The sequence below is a fragment of the Ursus maritimus genome, unplaced genomic scaffold, assembly GCF_017311325.1.
Source record: "Ursus maritimus isolate PB19 unplaced genomic scaffold, ASM1731132v1 scaffold_9, whole genome shotgun sequence".
NCBI lineage: Eukaryota > Metazoa > Chordata > Mammalia > Carnivora > Ursidae > Ursus > Ursus maritimus.
In genome coordinates, this window is record NW_024427107.1 from 79,153,659 (window position 1) to 79,175,389 (window position 21,731).

Consider the following 21,731-nt stretch of genomic DNA (forward strand, 5'->3'; position numbering starts at 1 on the left):
GGGGGGGGGCGGGGAGCTCCGAGGCTGACGCAGCCCTTGTGCCGCACCACCCAGCCAGGCTGCGGGATGCCCGCCCCACCCCCGCCCCGGCCCTGAGGACCCTCTGGGAAAGGTGACGACTGTGGACCCCAGCCCCTGTGGGCCGGCCTCACCTGACTCCATCTGCACCAGCGTGGTCTTGCAGGCCGTGGCCTCTGGCTTGCAGTGAGTGATGTTCTTGCACAAAGGGATGGCCGTGGGCTGCTCACACGTGAAGCATTTGAAGGCCTCACCTGGGCGAGGGATGTGGCGAAGCTCCTCACCTGGTCTTGAGACCTGTCTTGGAGGCTGGAGCGCAGGCCGCATACGGTCTGGCCCCTGGGCAAACCCCCAGGCCCACCTGGAGCGCCTCCCTTCCCATCCCTGCTTGGGGGAGGTAGCTCGCCTCGCTGAGACCCCTCAAGGCCCAGGGCTCTGGCCAGCAGACTGGGACACTGCATTCCTCCCTTGAGCCTTGGTTTTCCTGCCTAGAAAGTGGGGCCTTGACCCCGTCCCGAGTGAAGGCTCTAGGGCCCGGGAGGCTCATTTAGGGCAAGGCAGACGAGCCTCAAGGGTGCCTAAGGGGGCCTTCTGCCCAAGCCCCCGAAGGGCCTCCTCCCCGCTGAGGAGGTGGGCCAAGTGCGGCCTAGAGACAGTTCCCTCAAGGGCCACGGGCCGTCCCACTCACCAGGACGCAAGCTGCAGGCTGCAACCAGCAGCAGCAGGAGCACAGCCCTGCACCAGGCCATCTGCCGCGCCAGACGCTGGGAGAGCCGGTGCCCGGGCCACATCTGCGGGCACTTATATGCCTGGGCCACGTCTGCGGGCATGCCAGGGTGGTGGCGGAAGCGGCGTGTGAGTCAGCAGGGTGGCACGGGGCACAAGAGGGAGGTAGTGGGCGGGACAGTGGGCAGGCAGGCGGACCGCATCGCTCACAGGCCCTCGGGGAGCAGGACCCCTCATTGCTCGAGCCTGTCTGGTGCCGGCCCACACGGACGCCACATGGGCACTGAGCACATTTGGCAGGCCCTGGCCTGGACTTGGGTATCTTTCAAACCCAGCCGGGGCCAAGGCCGGTCTCCTTCCCACCCAGATGTCCTCCCTGTGCCGTAGGTGCCCTGCAGCACACAGGCCCGGAGGTGGGAGGTCAGGCCAGGTGCGGAGGAGGGTGAGTGCCTGGTGAGGTGTGGGGATGGTGTCACGTGGGCTGGCGTGGGACCCCCAGGCTCCTCTCGGGCTGATGGGGGTGGGGCTCCAGAAAGGCCCTGCAGTCACTACCAGCCGCTTCCCTACAGATGACCTTTAAGCCAAGCCTGAGCTTCCTGGTTTCAGGCCCCAGACAACAGCGTTCTGCCCATCCTCCCGACAGCCTTCTCTGACTCTGTTTACTGCCCACCTCCCACCGCAGGCTTTCCCATGCCCACACCTTTGTCTGTGCTCTGCCTCTCGGTGGGCACCCTCTCTGGTCTCCCATCCTAGCCTCAAATCTTCCCCATGCTATAACGCCCAGTCCAGGTGCCCCTCATCCAGAGGTCTTCCTGGTGTTCCAGACTTTCTAGTTTCTCTGTCCTCTGACAGCGGAATGGGTGGATGGGAGGATGGATGGATGGATGAATAAATGAGTAGATGGATGGATGGGTGAGTGGGTGGGTGAGCAGATGGGTGGGTGACTAGAGGGATGGGTGGGTGGGTGATGTTGGAGGGAGTGGGTGGGTAAAGGACAGTGAATGGCTGGAGAATACATGAATGGAGGGAGGAAAGATGGGGTAGATGATGGATAGGAGAGCAAGTGGATGGGTAGGTGGCAGATGAGAGAATATGAGCGTGCTGCAGCCTTGGGGTGACTCCCTTGCCCCTCTAGACTGCATTCCTGTTTGAGGATGAGACTAGGGACCCGGGGCAGTTTCGAGGGCAGATGTGACCTGGCCTTGTGGACTGAGGAAACAATGGGAGGACCTTGTTTGCAAAGGAAGAGACTGTGGTTGCCGCAGATCCAGTAATTGGGCCTCACGTGGTAGGCGCAGACAGCAGCCGCGGCGGCCCTTCCCCAGGGCGGCCCTTCCCTGGGTCCTGGCCCACGATTGCACCCAGGATGTTGCAAGAGGAGCTGGGGAGTGTCTAGTGTGGAGTCTAACAGATTGAGTGGGTCCCAACCCCGCCTGACCTCCTGTGTGACCAGCCTGCTCATGAATCCCTCTGACCCCCTTTCTTTCACCTGTAAACCAGGCCGAGTGTCCTGTGCTCCAGAGGGGAGCTATAAAGACAAGGGGGTGGGTGGGGACCTGGAGCAGCGGTGCGTGCCGAGAAGGTGGCTGGCGTGGGCAGGAAGGTGAGAGACCCTGTGTGCTGTCGGCTGCCTGGAAGGGCCCTTGCTCTGGCTTCAGAGGGGCAGGAAGGCCAGGTGGGAGCAGGGGCCAGGAGGGGTCACACAGCTTTCCCATGTTTCCCTGGAGGGCTGTGTGTGTGTGTGTGTGTGTGTGTACTGGGTCCCAAGCCAGACTCTAAGGCTCAACCCTGCCACTCTCCTCACTTTTGTGGGAGACGTGAGAAATGCCAGGGGAGAGGTACGATGAATTACTGGACGGGGCCCCCTCCGTGACAAAGTCACAGTTCAGGTACAACCCCAGATGGAGGTGTCGTGACAGCACTTGGCCATGCCTGGCCTCCCGAGTTCCCTGCCATTCCCGGAGTCCGCCTAAGGGGCTCTCTGGCGGATGGTGGCCATGCCATGCGGCCACTTGCTGGGCAATGGGGAGTCTGTCCCCCAGGATCTGGCTCGGGACCACAGAGCCCCCGAGACTGAAGGTGTTCCCACAGGAGGCAGAGATGTGGGGTTTCTGGGGTCCCACGGCTAGGGGGTCTTCTGGCCACTGGTCTCCCCTCTCAGGGGCATGGGGTGTCCCGTGCCCCAGGACAGACCTGCTTCAGGTCCTGGCTGCTGCCCTCTGCCATCCAAGGGCAGGAAACCGCAGAAGAGGGGTGAGGGCTGGTTGTGAGGGCTACCTGGACTCAGAGTTAGAGGCCAGTGGGGAGCACCCTGATGAACTAGAAGGAGGGCTTCCCAGCCCCATCTCAGCTTGGCTGGATGCTGGTGCTGTGCACCCCTCCTGGGACTGGGCCAGCTCACCCAGGGGCCCAGGAGAAGCTGCCGGAGCAGGGGCACAGAGAGGAGGGGCAGGTCCCAGGGGGACTGAAGGCCCTCTCTTCTCCTCCCCCTCTCGCCTCCCTCAGGTGGTCCTGGGGAGGTGCCAGCACCGGGCAGGAGGGCTGGGGCCTGTCCTTTCTCAAGGACTGGGCCCTTGCTGTGTGTCTCCAGGACCACACGTGTGCCCGCGCACACATGCCTCTGTGTGTGTGTGTGTGTGTGTGTGAGCCTCAAGTCTCAACCCAGATGCAGGCCTGGGAGGCCTCTGGGGACAAGAGGCCTGCCGGTCAGGTGACTCCCGGGAAGATGATCTGGAGGACTTGGTGCTGGCCAAGGCCAAGGTGGAGGGAAGGTCCCCTCTGCCCTGGAGCTTGGGCTGCTCTGGGCACCCAGGGAGTGGGGCTTGGTGGGCCTGGAGAAGGCAGGTGCTGGGTGTGCCCAGCAGCAACCCCGGCCACCCAACATAAGGGGCCACGTCACCAGGGGCCAGGTGAGTGGGCCGTAGGTGCTTCATGGATCGATCCCGGACCCCAGGCCACTCTTACCCTGCCTGGATCTTCCTTCCACCTGGCTTGGCCTGCCCTCCTCTACCCAAACAACCTCTCAGTCACTCAAAGCCTGGCTGTAATGGCCGCCTCCTCCGAGAAGCCACCTGTGACCCCTGCCCTGGAGGTGTGGTGCTGCCCCTGCCTGTGGGGTCCCACTTTCTGCCCCACCACAGTCAGGCCCCCCACAGGGCCCAGAGAGCAGAGCCCCGCCCGGTTTGCTGGCCTGATGACCATCCCTGCCTAGCATGTCTTGGGACATGGAAAGGAGATGGGGCAGCCATGTGGGTGAGGAGAGCCCCAGAGAGAACCCAGAGGCCGGGAGGGGCAGAGACGGACCAGGAGAGGAGAGGCTGAGAAGGGGCCGGAGGGGGACCCAGGACCAGGCGGACAGAGCCAGACTCACGGCTAGAGGCCTTCCCGGCCCCTGGGCAGAGCCGCCCGAAAGGAGATTCATGAGGCCGGGTGCAGGGACAATGCTTCTTCAGGGATGCTCAGGGTTGGCTTGCAGGGGGCACAGGGGGCGCGGGGGGCAGGGGTGGCAGGGGCTCTACAAGCCGAGGCTCCGGAGCAGGAGGAGTGCCAGCGCCAAGGCCAGGCTGCGGCCGCCGTCCAGGGCGGGCGCCCCGTCCACGTTGCACAGGTCCGTGTTGCAGCAGGACACCGGCCGGGTCTGGCCGATGCCGTCCACGTCCGAGGGCACACACTTGATGGCACAGGACTTGGTCACCGTGGAGTCCCCCAGGAAGGGGTACACTGTGGGCCATGTTGGGTGCTGGTCAACTCGCCAGCTTCAGGGCCCCCACGCCCAGCCCCGTGACCCCAGCGTGGGGTCAGTCCCTCCGTGACCTGTCCACCCCCTTTCCTTCTGCCGCCATGGGCTGAGCGCTGCCTCTGCGCTGGGGACACCATGACTTGCGCCGGACTCCTGGCTGGATGAAGCAGTGTCCTTCCAGGTGTCCCCAGGCAAGGCAAGGCTTCCTTTCCATTAAAGAGGGAGGAGGGAGGAAGGCCTCCTAGCTTGGACCAAGAGCCCTTTTGCAAACGGCTAAGGTGGTGGATGCAGTCTGCGTAGCTGGCGGGGGGCGGCGGCCCTGGAGGCAGCTCTGACCCTGGGGCCCCGCCCTGCCCTCCCAGCACCCGCCGACCTATCTCCAGGGAGTAGAGGGTGGTCGCCCCGCCCCCCCAGCACCCGCCGACCTATCTCCAGGGAGTAGAGGGTGGTCGCCCCGCCCCCCCAGCACCCGCCGACCTATCTCCAGGGAGTAGAGGGTGGTCTTGCACATGGTCTCGTTGGCATTGCAGGTGGTGATGGTAACACAGCTGGACACAGCAGTAGGCTCATGACAGGTGTAGCATTGCAGGGCCACCACTGGGTAAGAAGGGACAACGGACGCGTCAGGCAGGCCCTGCCCCACCCCAAGCCCTTTATCCTGGAGGCCCAGGTTTGAGGGGGACCGTACCATCCAGGCTCCAGTTGCCCAGCGACCCAAGCTCTGGGAGGACTCAGGAGGTTTGAGCTGTGGTCCTTAGAGACAGAGTGTGCCTGCATGGGCTCAGCCTGCAGGGCCAAGGTGGGGAGGGGACAGCTCTGGTGCATCGGGTAGCTGCCTGCAGGGAGCCAGGCATCCCTTCAGGGTCAGGGAGGGCCTCGGTGTTGGCCCTGATCAGCGAAGAGCAGCACCCAAAGGGCCGCAGTGGGCGTCGGGAACAGACAAGGAGGTGTGTGGGGGACAGGGTGGGCCAGGCTGCGCCTGGGCACCCAAGGTGCCAGGTTAGCAAAGGAGGGACGAGCCACAGCGCAGGGGCCCCAGACAGGTAGGGGGGTGGGCCAGCAGGGGCGGGGGCCCCAGGGTGTGCCGCTCTGTGTCCCACCCACCACGGGATCCTAAGTGGGCCTGCCTGGCGCTGGTGGTCCACACACAGTGAGGCCACAGTCTCCTCTACACTCACTGTGTGTCACTGTGTCTCAGGTTGACCTCACTTTCCCCTCTGGCTGGGGCCCACTCTACGCAGCTCCTTTTCTGGTTAGGTGTGGGGGCCCTGAGGGGCGTCTCCCCCCGTTGTTCTCTCATGCCCCCTGTCATCCCCAGTTCCCAGAGCCTTCCTGGTCTCCCCAAGACACCCCCTGAGGCCTGCCTTCCCCGTGGCCCCAGAACCAGGGAGCACGATTCTGACCATGCCCTCTCCAGCCAAAGCCTCTCCAGATGCCCGTGGCGCCCAGTGACCCGCGGTCCCCCAGCTGGCACCCAGAGTCTCTGCTGCTGCCCCAGCCCTGGGGGGCGGCCCCTGTCCTCTCCTCTCCCTCAGCCCAGGGCTGTGCCCTTCCCTCCTGGCTCACCCTCGCTCCCTGCCCCGCCTCTGCTCAGTCTCCCAGCCTTCTTCCACTCCCTGGCCCCCCTGCCCACCCTGCCCTGCGCCCCTCACCGAGCTGAGGGCCGCAGATCGCCAGCACCAGCGCCAGTAGCACCAGCCGTGTCCCCATCGTGGTCCAGTCCTCACACCGCACCGCAGCACGCTGGCCTTTGGCCTGCCCGCAGGGACAGTGGGCACCCGGTGCAGCCGCCCGACCGGTCAGCCAAGCAGATTAGCGGGATTGGGTTTCCTGTGGGCGGCCGAGGTGCAGAGACCCGCCCTTCCCTGCACTGGGGCCCCTCCCACCTCCACTGGATGCCCCATTCCTCTGTGGGTACTCCTCCTGTCCTCCTTGTCCCTTTCCCCCTTCCTCTACCTCCCACAGCCTGGGGTCCCTCCCCAGCCCTGATGGCTCCTCTCGATGATTTGGGGGCTCTCACCTTCCTCTGTGACTCCCTTACCTGGGCTCCCCACCTTCCTTCCTCCTCTGCCTGTACCCCCCACCCTGGTTCCTGCCTCTGCCAGGCACCCTTCCCACTTGGGTCCCCAGGCCCATCTCCAGGGCAGATCCCGGGTCTAGTAGTTCTGGGTTTGAACGCTACCAGGGTGCCCTGCACCCCCGCCCCAGCTCCTTTGAGGTCGTCTTGTGGGGTATATGATATGGGGACAGACTGCCTGGACAACCAGCCACAGTGTCCTCAGAGGCTCTGGGGCGACAGAAAGGTCCTGGATGGAGGGTGGAGGTGGGAGGGGCCAGGGTTGCCTTGGAGACACTAACCCCGTTGTCCACTGGAGGGGCAGGTACACCTGGGGCAGGGCCAGGAAACTGACAGGAAGGCCCTCGCCCAAGGCCCAGATGGGACCGAAGTGTGGCTCCAGCCACTGCCCCCCCCAAACACACACGTGTGTACACGCATGCACACAGGCACCCCCCAGAGTGCCTGCACGTCAGCCTCCCCAGGATGTCCTCTGCCTGTGACCTGGTCACAGCCTCCACCAAGCCCGCAGCTGCCAGAGTGAACCCTGGGGTGGGGCGGGGAGGGTTGTTGACAGGACCCAGGGCCTCATCCTGGGCAGTCAAGGCCATGGTGCCCAGACGCACCTGGGGCCACACTGCAACCCCACCCAACTCCTCCATCTTCTCCCAGAGGATCCAAATCTTACTCCCCCTCCTAGACTTTGCCCCTGCTCTTCCTTTTGCCAGGGATGCCCATCCCTCCCCTGCCCTCCCCCGTCCTGCTGTGGTTGAAATTCTCTGTCTGGGGACTCTTCCCCCAACCCCCACCCCACAGCCTTTTTATGGTCCTTGGCTTTCCTTTGAGATCAGCTCCACATGGGAGCCGAAGGGGCCCGCGCCTCCCTGGGCATGGGGTGGGGCCTGCGGGCGAGGCGCGTGGTTTCCCGTAGCACCCAGCCTGTGTCGGCCATGTCCCCTGCCCGATCATGTGTTCCTCACCGTGGCTCTGGAGACGCACAACACTTACAACTCTACTTTGGGCATAGGCTCACACACTCCTGGCAGCCGCTGACTTGGGCAGGTCCCCTCGCGTGGGCTGGGGCAAAGCAAGCAGCGACCGGGCTTGTCTGATTTCACACCTCACTACGCCACCACCTGCAACTGGGCGCTGATGCTGGATGCAGCTGACCGGATTAGACACCACTGCACACACCCAGCTTCCTTCTTCGGTCTAGCCCAAATCCAAGCCCGCAGCCTGTACCAGCCCAACTCCGTGTCCTCAGACCCAAGGGCCCCACCTGTGCTTTCCGCCTAGAACACACCCCTGGCCCCTGGGCGTTCCTCCTCCTACAGTTTCTGCCGATCCCCCGGTAGCCAGGCTGAAACTTCCTGCAGAGTCGCACCTGTCTTAGGTCGGGAGGAATGTGGCTCAGTCAGCGTCTGGGTGGGCTCTGTCTAGGATGCCTCCATGCTGAGAGGTCTTCAGCCACCCCTCAGTTTTACTAGCAGCCTTGAAGACAGGGCTCGGAAAGTGACCAGGGTCAGGGCTCAGAGTGTGACCAGGGTCAGGACTCAGAGTGTGATCAGGATCATTGCTCAGAGAATGACCAGCGTCAGGGCTCAGAGAGCAACCAGGGTCAGGGCTCAGAATATGACCAGGGTCACGGCTCAGAGTCAGGACTCAGAGAGTGACCAGGGTTGGGGCTCAGAGTGTGACCAGGATCAGGACTCAGAGTGTGACCAGGATCAAGGTTCAGAGTGTGACCAGGGTCAGGGGTCAGTGTGTGACCTGGGTCAGGGCTCAGAGAGTGTGTGACAAAGATCAGGGCTCAGAGAGTGACCAGGGTCAGGGGTCACTGTGTGACCTGGGTCAGGGCTCAGAGTGTGACCAGGGTCAGGCCTAGTGTGTGACCAGGATCAGGGCTCAGAGTGTGACCAGGATCAGGGCTCAGAGTCAGGACTCAGAGAGTGACCAGGGTCGGGGCTCTGAGAGTGACCAAGGTCAGGACTCAGAGTGTGACCAAGATCAGGACTCAGAGTGTGACCAGGATCAGGGGTCAGTGTGTGACCAGGGTCAAGGCTCAGAGAGTACCCAGGGTCAGGGGTCACTGTGTGACCTGGGTCAGGGCTCAGAGTCAGGACTCAGAGAGTGACCAAGGTCAGGGCTCAGAGTGTGACCAGGATCAAGGTCCAGAGTGTGACCAGGGCCAGGGGTCAGTGTCTGACCTGGGTCAGGGCTCAGAGAGTGTGTGACAAAGATCAGGGCTCAGAGTGTGACCAGGGTCAAGGCTCAGAGAGTGACCAGGGTCAGGGGTCACTGTGTGACCTGGATCAGGGCTCAGAGTGTGACCAGGGTCAGGCCTAGTGTGTGACCAGGGTCAGGGCTCAGAGTGTGACCAGGGTCAGGGCTCCTCTGCTGCTGTCCTATCTCCCCGGTAGGCTTCGTCTCCAGCTGCCTGTGGGTGGCCTCTGGGAAGTGTGTGCAGAGCCCCAGGAAGGCAGAGGGGTGTCCTGGCTCTGGCTCACCTGTTCCCCTGTGTGGGGTGTCCGGCAGAGTAGACTGATGGCTCCTAAGCTGATGTTTCTACACGGTGAAGAAAATTCCCCCTGAGGAGCCCTTTCTGCTGTACCTTCCTGAAGGACCCCGATGGGGACGTGCCCTAATATGGGCACCTGTGTACTAGCGGGCGTCAGGCTGCTCCCATCTGGGCTGTGGCCAGTATCTTCCAGTGGGACGTGCCCTCGGAGGCACAGAGCTGGGACACCCGGGAACCCTCGCCATCCCCCCCACGCCACGGGCTCCTTGTCCATGCGATCACCACTGCTTGACCCTTCCAGGAGGTTTGCAGGAAGGCAAAGCTGGCAATGACCTCTGTTCATCGCAGGAACTTTGTGAAAGACCCATCCGCTCTTCAGTGAAAATCGTCAGATGTCCGTTTATGCCTCAAGACTCAGAACCCCTGCCTAGGACCCCTAAGCTGCTTTATTAGGGGGCTCATGCAGCCCTCAGCAGGCCCCCGCGCTGGGAGCCCTGCCTGTCACCAGATCCTCAAGCCGCCAGCAGGGAAGGGACAGGCTCTGCGTGGGCCGGGCACTCCCTGCTGTGCACAGGTGTCTGTGACAGTGCGCGGACAGCACTCAGCGAAGCTCTCGGGGCATCTGGAGTTGCACGCCTGCAGCCGATTTGCCCTGGGGGGGGTTGCGGTAGCAGCTCCCCCCCCACCCCCCCGCCCCGGGGACAGAGGTTGGCTTCCCGCCGGCCCTCACCCCGTCTTCTCTGGGTGCTGTTCATAGGTTTAAAGGGTACTTTCACTTTGCTCCTTTGTGACTCTGAGTGAGGTTGACTTTCCTTCTCGGTGACAGGGCTGCTCAGGCCCTTTGCTCCTCCTGGTGGGTTCGGGAGTGTTCTTTAGTGTTCACAAGTAATTGCACGTGTGGCAGGCATTTCCTACCTCGTCTTCTGTGTTTTAGTGCTGTGTGTCGTGTTTTTTCGTGTATTTCATTTGGGTTTTTGTGTGGTCATGAATCTTTCTCAGTCTGGATTTTCAGTCTTGTTTTTCTCTCAAACGCTTGTTTCTTTGTCCTCTTTTTAATTTGTAACAGCTTTATTGGACGTACTTCACATGGCATACAATTCACCCACCGGAAGTGTTTCTGGTTGTTCACGGCTCCTGCAACCCTCCCCCGTCAGGCCCAGGGAGAAGCCCCGCCCCCGGGCTGCCAGCCCCGCGCACCGGCGCGTGTCCAGCGGCGTCCGGCCGCCGCTCGTGCGCTCGCTGCCTCCCCGGATTTGCCTGCGCCGGGCATTTCGCAGAAACGCTAGCACAGAGTATGGGGTCTCTGTGAGTGGCCTCTTGCCCTTCGCGTCTCAGGTTCGTGCAGCCGTGAGCGGTGCAGGGGGACGCGCTCCGCGCTCGGGACAGACCAGTCTGTCCCCACATTGGGCCGCCGGCCGTGCGCTCCTTCCACACTGTCCCTGTTACGAGGGGGCTGTTGTGAGCGCGCACGGAGAGGCCCCTGCGTGAACGTGGTCACCTGGCGCGGATGTGTGCCCGCGGATGGGATTGCCGGCGGTCTCCATCTGCTACGCTAAACTGTCATTTTAACAATCTCTTTCTTTTTTCTTTTTTTACATTTAAATCATTGGTTCAATCGGAATGCCTTTCAGTGAATGGGAGTGAGGGCCCGAAGCCAATTTGGTTTTCTCCGCAGGGTGGTCAGCGACGCCCTCCCGCGTCGTGTCTCCCTCCGCTGCACTGGCCACCCCACGCTGGCGCAGGCGCAGTGCTGTCCTGCAAGTGGGCTGGTTGGGGCCGCTGGCGCGTGCCCCCAGCCCCGCGGGCCCGAGGCCCTGCTTGTGCCTTTGTGTGGGCTCACCGTCCGCTGGGACACTGCCCCCCACACAGGGTGGCTGCACCACCGCCCTGGCTTCACCACGTTTTCTTTCATGAGAGCGTAGCCAGGGTACGGACAAGGAAAAGGCCGGGCGCTGTGCCTGGGGGTCATGGGATGGGGAGGAGCCATGCGCCCTGGTTCCGGGGTCCTGGTCCACTTCGCAGCAGGGGGCTGGCTGGAGCCATGATTAAAAGTTTCGCAGCGTGTGGAGCTGGGGTGTGGGAGTGTGGGTGTGTCTGTGTGTGCGGGTGTGGGTGCGTGCACCTGTGCATGGGTGGGGGAAGAGCCGCCTCCAGCCTCACCCTCTCACGTGTCTGCTCTGTTCCTTCCATCCGCCCCTTTCCAGTTCCCCCAAGGGCCCCTCCCTGTGCCGAGGGCCCCTCCCCCTTCCTCTGACCCACCCAGGGCCACCTCTAGTTCTTCCGACCTCCTGCTCTGCACTGGGGCGCTCCTCGGGGGGCCCCCCCAACCCTGGTGCCCCCTCTCTGCTGCCTGGAGAGCAGCGTCTGCTTGGGGGTCCCAGGGCATCTCTTAGCTCTGTGGGGGGCGGGGGACAGCTAAGAGGGAAGGGGAGGTCAGTCGGTGTTGCAGAGGCTGAACTGGCAGCAGACGATGGACACATGAGGGCCAAGGCCCAGGGTGGAGACGTCCGGGCAGCCACTGTAGCACGATTTGGTCACCAGAGGCAGGTCAATGACGCTGAAGGGGACTCCTGGGGTGGACAGAAGATAAACAGGGCAAGCTCCCTGAGGCTCTGAGCTGCCCGTGCCCCCTGCCCCACCGGCCACCAAGGCAAGAGTCAGTCCCCAAACTGGGTGTAACTGGCCCCCTCTCTCGGGTCCTCTCCTGTGCTGAGGTCAGTGAAAGCTCCCCCCGCCCTGTTCCTGACTTGCTGGGAGCCTGGATCAGCTCTGCCCCCTCTGAGCCTGGGTCTCTTCTCCCGGGCAAGGAGGGCACAGCTGGGGTGCTCACAGCCACACATATGCACACACAAGGGGTGGAGCCCACCCCACACTCCCCTACTCACGGGTGGCAATGCTGACACAGTAGTTGGAGCCCCAGGGGCATCTGGACGCATGGAGGCACCCTCCGAAGCCCTTGCACTGGTGACAACTCAAGGCTCGGGCTGCGGCCGCGGGTGGAGGGACAGGTGGGTGGACACACAGACAGAGAGGGACACAGGTGTGGGCAACGCCCACCTAACAGCACCCTCTATTCCCACCCTTCCCATTCTCAGGACTCTAGGCCCTCATCCTGGGGTGCCCAACCCCTCAAGACCTCCCAGACAGGGGGGTGGGGAGAAGGTCACCATGTCCCAAGCCTCAGCCCGGGGCTGGACAAGGTCCTGGCACTCTCCCCTGCCATCCTGTGGGACTGCTTTCCCCAGGGTGAGGGTGGCCAGGCCCAGGGCTCCAGCGGGGTCGGCTGCAGCTGGGGGCAGCTCTTCTGAGCCTGTCCGTCCAGGACAGCGCCGGGCTGGGGGGCAGGATGGGGTCTTCCCGGGCTCCCTGTGTCTCCCCCCAGAGGAGTGGACGAGCAGGGGCCTCACGCCGAAGGAGTTAAGGGTTGGGGGAGTTGGGATGGGGGGAAGGTGGTGAGGGCTCCCTAAGATATGGCCGTGCCCATTTTCACCTCTGTGGGGCCTGAGCAGGACCCCTTAGGCCCTCAGGCACTTTGTTCTGGTGGCTGCCATGGTGGGGCCTTGGTGGCCTCCGTGCGGAGTGGGAAGCCAGGGGGACAGAAATGCTGGGCAATGAAAGGGACAGGAGGGAGGCTGGCACAGTTCTGTCGGACGTTTCTTCTATGAGGACAGCCTGGAGGCTTTGAAATACTAAGTTCATTCCATCCATGTCTGGCAGACCTGCCCGTCAGCCCGTCCTTGAACATGGCTCTCCACCTCTGGTTCCTGCACTGAGTGCTTCTGTCCAGGTCCCGAGCCACGGTGCCCGGGCCTGCTCTGGCTGTCCGCACGTGCAGACACAGGGCCAGGGGGACGAGCACGCACGCTCACCACGCGCAGGCTCGGAGCCTCAGGACGCTTGTGCCACAGTCCAGGGCAGTGCACTCACGCCCCCCTCCCCTAGCCGGTCCTCCGGGCCTCTGCGAGGCTGCCTGAGCTCTGCCATCGCCGTTGTCCTGGATCGGCCCCAGATGAGCACACTTTCAGACCCGGGCCCGTGGGCACGACGATGCACCACACACTTTCACCAAACCAGTGTGCACGGCCACACACATGCACACCTGGGCAGGGGCACGTGGCACCTCCCGCTCGACCCCTGGGGTTGTGGGTGGCCTCCTCCCAGAACCACAGAGTGGGTGATGGAGACGGGAGGTCTCCACCATGGAAATGTGCCCGCCATCAGCCTCGTCTGCCGCCCCACAGAGCAATCTGAGACCCACAGGTGACCAGGAAAGGAGACAGCTCATGTTACAAAGCCCACCCAAGCTGCTTGAAGCCGCCCTCACGTCAAACCCCACGATGGTGTGGTAAGCTGCGTATGCCACCTAATGGACAGACCGGGGAACGTCACCAGGAAAGCCCCATGAGAAATGCAGTTCCTGCCTCCCGCTCTCCTCTGCTCATCCTCCCAAATGCTTCTCTGCTTTGCCCATGCTCTTCCTTCTGCCTTGCAGGCAAAACAGGCCCCAGCTCAAATACCACCTCCTCCAAGCAGGCCTTCTGGATTTCCAGGCAGAGTTGATGGCTCCTCCTTTGACATGCCCAGCTGCTGGCACCTCTGTCCCAGCCTGGTGACAGTGTCCCTGCCCCCATGTGATCTTGCTCAGGGCTCCCTCCCCACCCCCAATGCCTCCAACGTGAAGGACATGGGTGGGGTGTTTCACCCAGTCTTCCGCACCCCCAGAGCATCTTCCTCCGTACCTAGTGGGGCTCAGGAGAGCTTTGTGGAAGGAAGGAAGGAAGGAAGGAAGGAAGGAAGGAAGGAAGGAAGGAAGGAAGGAAGGGAGGGCAGTCAGGTGGAAGGGCTGTGGGTGCAGCTGACCAGGCTCGTGTCCTTTGCTGGCTCACTGTGCAGAACACAGAACACCTCCCACACTCTGGACCCCGTTTGTTCGCTCGGCAGCAGGGCTAGCGTGTAGACTGGGGGACTGTGCATATAATGGGGAGCAGGGAGAGGACACCAGCAATGCTGTGGCATGTGGGGCTTCTGTGATCCGCTGGACCTGGGCTGAGCCAGGGGAGGGAGGAGGGGTCTGTGGTGGCCACCCCTGGTTGCCACCCAATCCCCGTGACTTAGCCCTGGTAGTGACAAAGGCTTTCCCCACCCCTGTCCATCCACACTGATGACCCTGGGGCAGTTCTTCAGGGTTGTTGATGAGACCTGGGCCCTGAGCCTCACAGACCTTCCGCACTGAACAGAGAGCCTACAAGAGCCCCGGCCTGGAGGAAAGTTCCTGCAGGTGGGACAGTGGTGGATCCCAGACAGTGCTGGCTGGAGCCTGACGCTCATGCCCGGGCTGTCCAGACACTCCCTCTGTCTACCTCACTTAGGGCCACTGGCTGTGAGGAGGGTGCTGACCCAGACGTGAAGACAGAGGCCTTGCCAGGTGAGGGCTGGGGGAGTGGGGCTGGTTGCGTTTGGATCAGGGGTCCCACTGGTTTTGTTCAGGCCTCTGGGTGGGTGGATGGAGACGCCATCTCACCCCGGGTGCAGTGGGAAGATGATGAGGCCAGGTGTGGGCAGCCGAATTTGAGGGAGATGACCCCGAGAAGCCCTTAGGCAGGGATCTGGTCCAATGGGGCTGGGGCTGGACCAGACGGGGCCAGCGATAGCGGATGTGGGCACAGCCAAATACAGAAATGGCCAGAGTGGGGAACTGACCCCAGAAGGAAGCCTGAGCAAGGGAGAAGAGACCTGCATCCCAGGAGGAAGCGAGTTAGGAGGGGCCAGAAGAGGGTGGTCCTAGGAAACAGGTCCAGGCCAGGGAGAGCTGGAAGAGCAGCCTCAGACTNNNNTGTCAAGCAAGGGGTAGGGCGCTGGGAGGTGGGTGGCCCTTGCAGGGACAAGAACAGCATTGAGGGCTTGGCTGATGGGCCTGTGGGTCCAGGAAGGGGTCGGGCGAGGGGAACTATTGAGTGCGGTCCACTAGCAGATGGTAGGAGGTGGCAGGTGGGGAGGGTCTAGCCCCCCAGAAAGGGGGTGGAGGGGGCAGGAATTGGGCTTCCCCGAGGTGAGGGGCCACAGCCCAGGCCTCGGTGGTGGCTGGGGCTGGGGGACCAGCTTAGAGCAATGGGGGAGGAGGTGGCCCCTGGACTCACCCAGCTCCAGGCTCAAGGCAGCGGCCAGCAAGAGCCCAAGGAGCAGCCGCATGGTCTCCTGGGGAGAGGCTGCTCCTGGGTACCAGGCTGCCCTCTTATACCTGCTCCCAGCACCTGCAGACTCCGGGGCCTGACTCACCGGGCGGCTGACTCAGCCAAGAAGCCAGGCTGGGGCTCACCCTGCCCCCAGGCCTGAGGGCAGGCCCAGTTTATCACGCAGTCCTCTTTCCTTATGCATCAGGGTGCAGGGTGGGGATCACGTAAGCCCACCCGGCACAGGGCGGACCCTCAGCTCACAGCCTCTGTTTTCCTGCGTGGAACTGGACCAAGTTATGGGCCCTGAGCTCACCATTCCCCTCAACAAGCCCACAAAGCTTAGGGCCAACGGAAGCTGGAGCCCTCGGCAGCACCGCCCCCTGGGGTGCTCGTGACCGGCTACCCCGTGCCGAGCCAGAACATGTGTGTCCTCAGCGGTCCTGCCTGTGAAATGGGCCTTTGTCCAGAAGCGGCAGTGCTCATACTGCACGGCCCCAGCCCTGTGGCTGTTTGCCCAGTGGGGGAAGTGGGGAGAGCAGAGAGATATTTAAAAGGGGCAGTCCCATGATGGGTGAGAGCCCAAAAGGGCACACGTGAGAGCAGAAGCTAGACACGCTGGGTGATTTGCGAGCCACACCATTCTGCCAAAAGCTGGCGGGGGCTGGGGCACCGTCGGGGCAGCGCAGGGGGCTGTCCGTGGGGCGTTGGCCCTGACCACCCGCAGATCCCTGTGTGTCTGCTCTGGCTGCCCTGTGGCTTTTGCCCACCACTGTCTCTGGCAGGCTCCTTAGGGCGGGGGACTGGGTGGATTCAGACCCTGCTCCCAGGTGGAGCCTGAAAGCCGGGGTGGAAGGTGGGTTCCTGGGGTGCCACCTCCCTCCCTCCGCCAGCCCCCACCAGCCTTCTCTAGGGACTCCTCTCAAAGGGAGCAGCTGGGTGACTTGGCCTGCCTCTTTCCCCTGGAGCCACAGGATCCTCCCGCCTCTCCTGCTCGCTCCCCTCCCACGGATTGTCCCCTTGCCCTGTGCCAGCCCTGGCTCCAAGGGCAACTGGATGAGCCAGGGTGAACTAGAGTCTGAGACCGACAGAGCCGGCATGACCAGCCGCACCAGACTGGAGAGGGGGAGCTGAGCTCAGGCCGCGGTGGCTGGTGAGGACGGAGAGAAGGGCAAACGTGTTTATTCATCCATTTATTCACACACTCGAGACACTGAGGGGGCCTCTCTGAGGTGCATCGTGTGAGCAAAGGAGGGAGCCCTGGCCTGAAGGCAGATTCTCATGCTGGTCAAGGTCAGGGTCAGGGCTAGGGGTTAGCATTAGCTGCCAGCAGGGGCATGGCCCTGGAAGTGTGCAGACCTTGCAAGTGGCATGGAGGGAAGAGGGACCACCCATCGATCCATCTGTCTGTCCATCGGAGGCCTCCTGTGTGCTAGGCCCTGGGCTGGGCACGTACACTCACAGCCTTGTCCATCCTCCCGAGGCCACTATCATTCCCGTTCCCATTCACTCTCATTCCCATTTTATCAATGAGACAGCTGAGGCTCAGAGATGTGAGTGATGACCTCCAGGCACCCCAAGTTGTAGGAGCCAACAAAACTCACTGAGTGGGGGCAGGAGAGAGAAAGAGGCGTCCCAGTTTCTTTGTACCCTTTTCAGAGGTAAGATACACGTTTAACAAACAAATCAGCCACTGCAAAGGGAGATGGGGCGGTTGGTCCAGCCCCCCCTGCCCCCCACCTGGCACCGGCCACCACCTCCCTGGTGCCTCGTGCACGCAACGGGCCAGGCTGCCCGCACAGCTCGGGAGCGTCCTTCGGCTGCAGACCCTGACCTGCGCCCCCAGGGCCAGCGCCTGCAGCCCCAGCTCCTCCGCTGTCTCCGAGGGCACCCACGGGAGGCGGCACAGCACAGAGAGATGTTCAGGCTGCTTCCAGACTTGAGCGCCACGGAGAGCCTCGAGGAGCCCGAGCATCTCTTCACATCGAGGCGGTACTCGGCTCTGTTAGATGGATCCCCACAGCAGACATGCCCACTGCCTGCTGGCAGCCTGGAGCCACGGGCCTGGCCCCTGTGCCCTCCTCTACGACCCCAGCCCATGGCCCGGGACACAGAGACAGGGCTGGTTGCCTGGCCGGGGGCCTCATGGCTTCTCAAATCTCTGGTTCCACTCTTCTCCTTCTAGAGCTTTCCTGACCCGAAGCTCTCATAATTATTTCACAGGCTCAGATTGTTTTCAGTTTATAAGCCCCCCTCCTCGGCTTCCCCGCCCCGGGCTCAGGGATGCAGCCTTGCAGCTGGTGGGAGAAGACTGCACAGTGGGGCAGGGGCGTGGTGGCTGGGCAAGGCCGTCCCACTGTGCCTCAGCTTCCTCACCGGTAAAGGGGACATGATAATGGCTCGAACCTCGCAGGGTGGTCATGGCGTGCTTGCGGCCGGGGCACAGGGAAGACAGAGGTCAGCTCCCATCCTTCTCGGTGCCGTCCCCACTGGCACTGCCCTTGGAGTCCAGTGTCATAGGCTTCCCACTAGGGGCCGGCCCCGTATTAATTGAGGGCCTCCCGAGGGCTCTGTGCTGGATTCGGAGGACAGCCCAGCCAGCCAGGGGCCTGTGGGTGGGGTGGGTGGCATGGTCTCGCGGGCCAGGTGCAACGTTGTGGCTATTGGACTCGGACCAGGTCACAGTGGAGGATGGCAGATGGGGACAGAAGGCAGGTATAAGAAGCACCCCCATACTGCGGCAAGCCCAGCTCCCTGTTCTCAGTGGCCCCAGAGCCCACAGGTAGCCAGGCAGGGCTCTAACTTCATCATCCACCGAGGGGAGGGAGGACTGATCCCGTGCTCCTCCCAGCTGTGGCCTAGGACACCTGCTGACCCAGGACAAAGGTCTTACACAAGCAGTTTAACAACTGCTTCCAAGCCTCTCCCACTGAGTTAGGTGGCCAAGGGTGGCTAGGGCTGGGGCCCACGTCCACCCCTTCTTCCAGCTGGCTTCCACGTCCAGAGGCCTGTGCTGGCCTTCCGGCCAGCTTTGTGGGGGAGCTGGGTCACTTCCCCAAGGCTGACCGCTCCTGGGGTTCCTGATGGACCTGTGGGAGCTCAGGGCTGGGGTCTGGCTTCCTCCCAGCCTCCCCTAGAGAAAGGCTCACACCGGATTGGGCTTCAGGGTGTTGGAGACACCCAGGTCTCCTGTGGGGACTGAGCTCTTGACCAGACACTTCTCGGGGTACAACTCCCTCCCACCCAGGATGAGGCCCGTCTTCCTGGACCTTTTGGGAGGTCCAACCAGCTCTGCCTGAGAACCCCCACTGAGGCTCTCCCAGGCTCTCCCAATCCCTTGAGCTCTGGAAGCACTGGGTGAAGCTCTCAAGTCAGAATGTCCAGCACAGGGTCCTCTGATGAAGACCACGCTTTGGGTCCACGGGCTCCTGAGTTCCAGGAACAATCCCACCACATAGGCATTTGCCACAGTCCTGCCAACTTAGGCCCAGACAGTTTGGGACACTGGTCACGTAAGGCCTCAGGCCCTGTGTGACCTGGGGCACAAGGTTGCATGCCCAGTGTGGCCTCATTGGAAGGAAGACCAGTGTTTCCAGGGCCACCCTTATCCAGGATGGTCTGTGCTGGGCAGACTCTTGTTTCCCAAACCAGGCCAGGGATGCGGTTCACCTAGGCTGGGTACCCTTTAAACAATGCCAATTCTTGGGCCCTTGGGGTCCCAATGCCCCACTGGGTTGGGGGTACCTGCAGACCACTCCTTGAATCAATGGAGCTCTTCAGCCCAGGGTGGACCTCTCTCTCTCCCCTCAGGCAGAGTCAGAGGGTAGAGGGTCCTGCGGAGACCCTCAGGCTGATGGGCTCAGCCTTTGGGGCCAAGGCCAGCTCTCATTCAGCCAGGCCTGTAGGCCAGAGCGAAGGGGGGCCAGTTGGACGTGAGTGTGGCCAGTGGTTATTGGGATTGGGGTTGCAGAGGAAGTCCCGGGGCACGTGTCTGGAGGGAGCCTGGCCGTCTGCATTCCGGATCCCACCTCTCGCAGTCGCTGTCCTGGACGGACTCCCAGGATCCCGCCCCGGCTGACTCGGGTGGGCACAGTCTCTCAGGTGCCCACTCCGGCTCAGCCCCCTCCATCAAGGGGCACACTAGGGCTGAAGACCAGGCTCTCTCGGCCCCACCCAGCTCCCTTCCCTCCCTGCTGAAAATAGCCTTGGGATCAGCCAGCTCTCAAGCTCCACCAAATATAGCCGCCTGTCTGCCCTGCCCCCAAGCGCTGCCAGCCTCAGGCCAGGGTGGGGAAGCAGGGCAGGTCAGGGACGGGCAGAGCAAGAAGGGAGAACCTCTAACCAGGCCTGGGGCTGGGGGCCTGAAGGACCTCTTTTGGATGAGCTCACCCCCAACCCCCCAGCCAAGGGCCGCCTGGATCCACAGGGCTTCCTGGCACTCCGACCTGGGACAGCTGACAGGGACAAAGGCCTTCCTCCCACGGCCCTTGGTGCCACACCTGGCCTCAGTCAGAGGCACACAGGCAGCCCTCCTGGCCCCCCAGAAAGCCCTTCTTCCCAGGACGGTCCTCCAGCCATCCTGGGTCCCTATTTTCCCCTGCGCCTCCACACGCTTACTGGGCAGACCGGGGCAGGCTCTCGCTCCCAGAGTTGCTGGAATGTGGTCCAAGTCTCCCTTCACATCAGTGGTCCTCAGCCCACCGAGGACCCGGCTAGCAGCACACTTTGTCAGACGCCCTCGGGAGGGCTGATGCCACATCAACCTTTCGAGAATGGAAGGTTGTGATCTGGGAGCAAGGCCCAGGGCGGTGGGCACCGAGTCCCTCTAGAAGGCCGTCCTGGGTGTGGCTAAGCGGAGGGGCGCTGGGAGCGCAGAAGGTGGGTGGGGTGTGCAGGGTGAAAGGGTAGGGCTGTGCCTCTCAGAACTTGGTCCTTGAGTGCGTCTGGGTGGGGGCGGGGTTTAGAGCAGACCCCAGAGGGCAGCCAGGAGGATGGCGGCCAGGCTCCCGGGGCCGGCGAGGCCGGCACCGTTGCACAGGTCATACTGGCAGCAGGAGGTGGTAGAGGCGTGTTTGGAGTAACCATCATACACGGTCTCGAAGCAGCTGGGCACGCAGGACTTGCTCACCCTCATCCTGGTCGGGGTGTAGTCTGCAGAGGGGAGGCAGGCGAGGACCCCAGGTTGGCCCCCCCTGGTGGGCGGGGCCTTTAGGGCAGGGTCTGCCTCAGCCAGTTGCTCCCAGAGAGAATCCTAGGGCAAGTGGGAGCCTCCCTCCTCAGGGTCCCACACTCCCGGGGGCAGGGAGGAGCACCCCTCGGGCTTCCCAGGCAGGGCTGCTGGGGGCGCCAGTGGACTCACAAGTACGCGTGGTCATGCAGTAGGTGACCATGGCCGGGCAGCGCATGGGGTTGAAGCAGTTCTCTCCATTGTAGGCGCACACGTGGCAGTCCAGGGCCTGGGCTGGGGGCCGGAGGATGGGGTGGGAGCTGGATGGGGGTCCCAGAGCAGGGAGAGGCCCCTCCTCCAGTCCATCAGACCCCAGGTCCCATCACCTTTCTTGGAGCAGAACAGCTGGACGGAGAGGTGGTTAGGCGTTCTGGCCTCCCTCCCCGCTTCCATCCCACCTGCCACTGAACATGGGGCTGTCCATCCTTCTCTCTCCATTCGTCTTACCCAGAGGAAGGCCCACCAGGGCCACCAGGAACAGGGTGAGCAGGGGTGCCATGGCTGGAGGTGAGAGGACAGAGTGGGCGTGGTGAGGTGAACAATTCAGGCTGGGGCTGGGGCAGGGCACAGAGGCAGTCAGACGACCCCTGCCATCCAGGAGCTCTTGGTTTACTGGAAGAACTGCAGCCCTGCACAGAGGGGGACAGAGACAGGTGGTCACCACAGGGACTGAGGGACCCCAGGGGACCTGGACAGAAGAGCCACCGAACTCAGGGTGTCAGGTCTCCTGGAGGAAGGAACACAGAAAGAGATGAGAACGGAGCAGGGTGGGGGACATTCCAAGGGGAGAGACTGGTATCTGCAAACACAGGAGACCTGTGGTACAGACTGAAGGGGGGATGGTTGATGCAGGGGCCCTATGGGAGCCTGACACACCGCCCCTCCTCACCTCGGGCCCTGAGTGAGGGACTGCGCCCGACGGTGGGTCTCTCCTCACTGCCTCCCCTCCCCGTTGCTCCTGGTGAGGAGGGAGCAGAAGGTTAGCTGAAGGCAAAGCGTAAGCTGGGCCCCTGTGACCTCCCCCCACCCCCACTCCTGGGTGGGATGTGTGACGTTCTTCCAGGAAGCTCCTACTTGTCGAAATGTGATTGCTTTACTACGGGGGAGGGGGGGGACCCGAACTTGACAATGGCAAGGCCTCCAGTGTCTTGTAGGTCCTCTTTAGTATATGAAAGGTCTTTTGAAAACCTCCCTTTCCCTTACCTCCCCCAACCCCATGGTATAGAATCAAGTGCTCCTCACAGCCCCAGTTCAGCTCTTTCTGCTGGGGGGGGGGG

General features: G+C 62.8%; 4 protein-coding genes across 5 annotated transcripts in view; all 4 read right to left on the reverse strand.

The window, feature by feature from the left end:
• The window catches only part of SLURP1 (secreted LY6/PLAUR domain containing 1), a 1,361-nt gene extending 537 nt beyond the window's left edge, over nucleotides 1-824 (reverse strand). Inside the window, exons 1-2 of the mRNA XM_008699051.1 lie at nucleotides 707-824; nucleotides 153-272 (exon numbers count right to left, since the gene is read on the reverse strand). Of these exons, the coding sequence (XP_008697273.1) occupies nucleotides 153-272; nucleotides 707-809 (223 nt within the window). The 5' untranslated portion in view covers nucleotides 810-824. The remainder of the gene's footprint in view (nucleotides 1-152; nucleotides 273-706) is intronic.
• A 3,400-nt stretch (nucleotides 825-4,224) lies between these two features.
• LYPD2 (LY6/PLAUR domain containing 2) lies at nucleotides 4,225-6,307 on the reverse strand. Its single transcript, XM_040625793.1, has 3 exons — nucleotides 6,136-6,307; nucleotides 4,961-5,080; nucleotides 4,225-4,464 (listed from the first exon to the last, which is right to left on the reverse strand). The coding sequence occupies exons 1-3, from the start codon at nucleotides 6,191-6,193 to the stop codon at nucleotides 4,259-4,261; spliced, it is 384 nt and encodes a 127-aa protein (XP_040481727.1). The 5' UTR covers nucleotides 6,194-6,307; the 3' UTR covers nucleotides 4,225-4,258.
• Nucleotides 6,308-11,490: 5,183 nt separating this feature from the next.
• Nucleotides 11,491-15,894, reverse strand: SLURP2 (secreted LY6/PLAUR domain containing 2). Its single transcript, XM_008699066.2, has 3 exons — nucleotides 15,183-15,894; nucleotides 11,943-12,035; nucleotides 11,491-11,627 (listed from the first exon to the last, which is right to left on the reverse strand). Exons 1-3 carry the CDS (start codon nucleotides 15,244-15,246, stop codon nucleotides 11,491-11,493), a joined length of 294 nt encoding a protein of 97 aa, XP_008697288.1. The 5' UTR covers nucleotides 15,247-15,894.
• Nucleotides 15,895-16,393: 499 nt separating this feature from the next.
• The window catches only part of LOC103670600 (ly-6/neurotoxin-like protein 1), a 6,173-nt gene continuing 835 nt past the window's right edge, over nucleotides 16,394-21,731 (reverse strand). Inside the window, exons 2-5 of one of the 2 annotated variants that reach the window (XM_040626104.1) lie at nucleotides 21,344-21,412; nucleotides 20,902-21,083; nucleotides 20,587-20,688; nucleotides 16,394-20,378 (exon numbers count right to left, since the gene is read on the reverse strand). In XM_040626104.1, the coding sequence (XP_040482038.1) occupies nucleotides 20,188-20,378; nucleotides 20,587-20,688; nucleotides 20,902-20,953 (345 nt within the window). In that variant the 5' untranslated portion in view covers nucleotides 20,954-21,083; nucleotides 21,344-21,412 and the 3' untranslated portion in view covers nucleotides 16,394-20,187. The remainder of the gene's footprint in view (nucleotides 20,379-20,586; nucleotides 20,689-20,901; nucleotides 21,084-21,343; nucleotides 21,413-21,731) is intronic. The other variant, XM_040626105.1, reaches the window with a different exon arrangement.

Coding starts and splice junctions, on each gene's coding strand:
- SLURP2 (XM_008699066.2), bottom strand. CDS start 15,246: ATGCGGCTGCTCCTTGGGCTCTTGCTGGCCGCTGCCTTGAGCCTGGAG. Junction 12,036..15,182: donor GGAGCTGGGTGAGTCCAGGG/GCCACCTCCTCC, acceptor CCGCAGCCCGAG/CCTTGAGTTGTCACCAGTGC. Junction 11,628..11,942: donor CTGTGTCAGCATTGCCACCC/GTGAGTAGGGGA, acceptor TGTCCACCCCAG/GAGTCCCCTTCAGCGTCATT.
- LYPD2 (XM_040625793.1), bottom strand. CDS start 6,193: ATGGGGACACGGCTGGTGCTACTGGCGCTGGTGCTGGCGATCTGCGGC. Junction 5,081..6,135: donor GATCTGCGGCCCTCAGCTCG/GTGAGGGGCGCA, acceptor CTTCTTACCCAG/TGGTGGCCCTGCAATGCTAC. Junction 4,465..4,960: donor CCTCTACTCCCTGGAGATAG/GTCGGCGGGTGC, acceptor CATGGCCCACAG/TGTACCCCTTCCTGGGGGAC.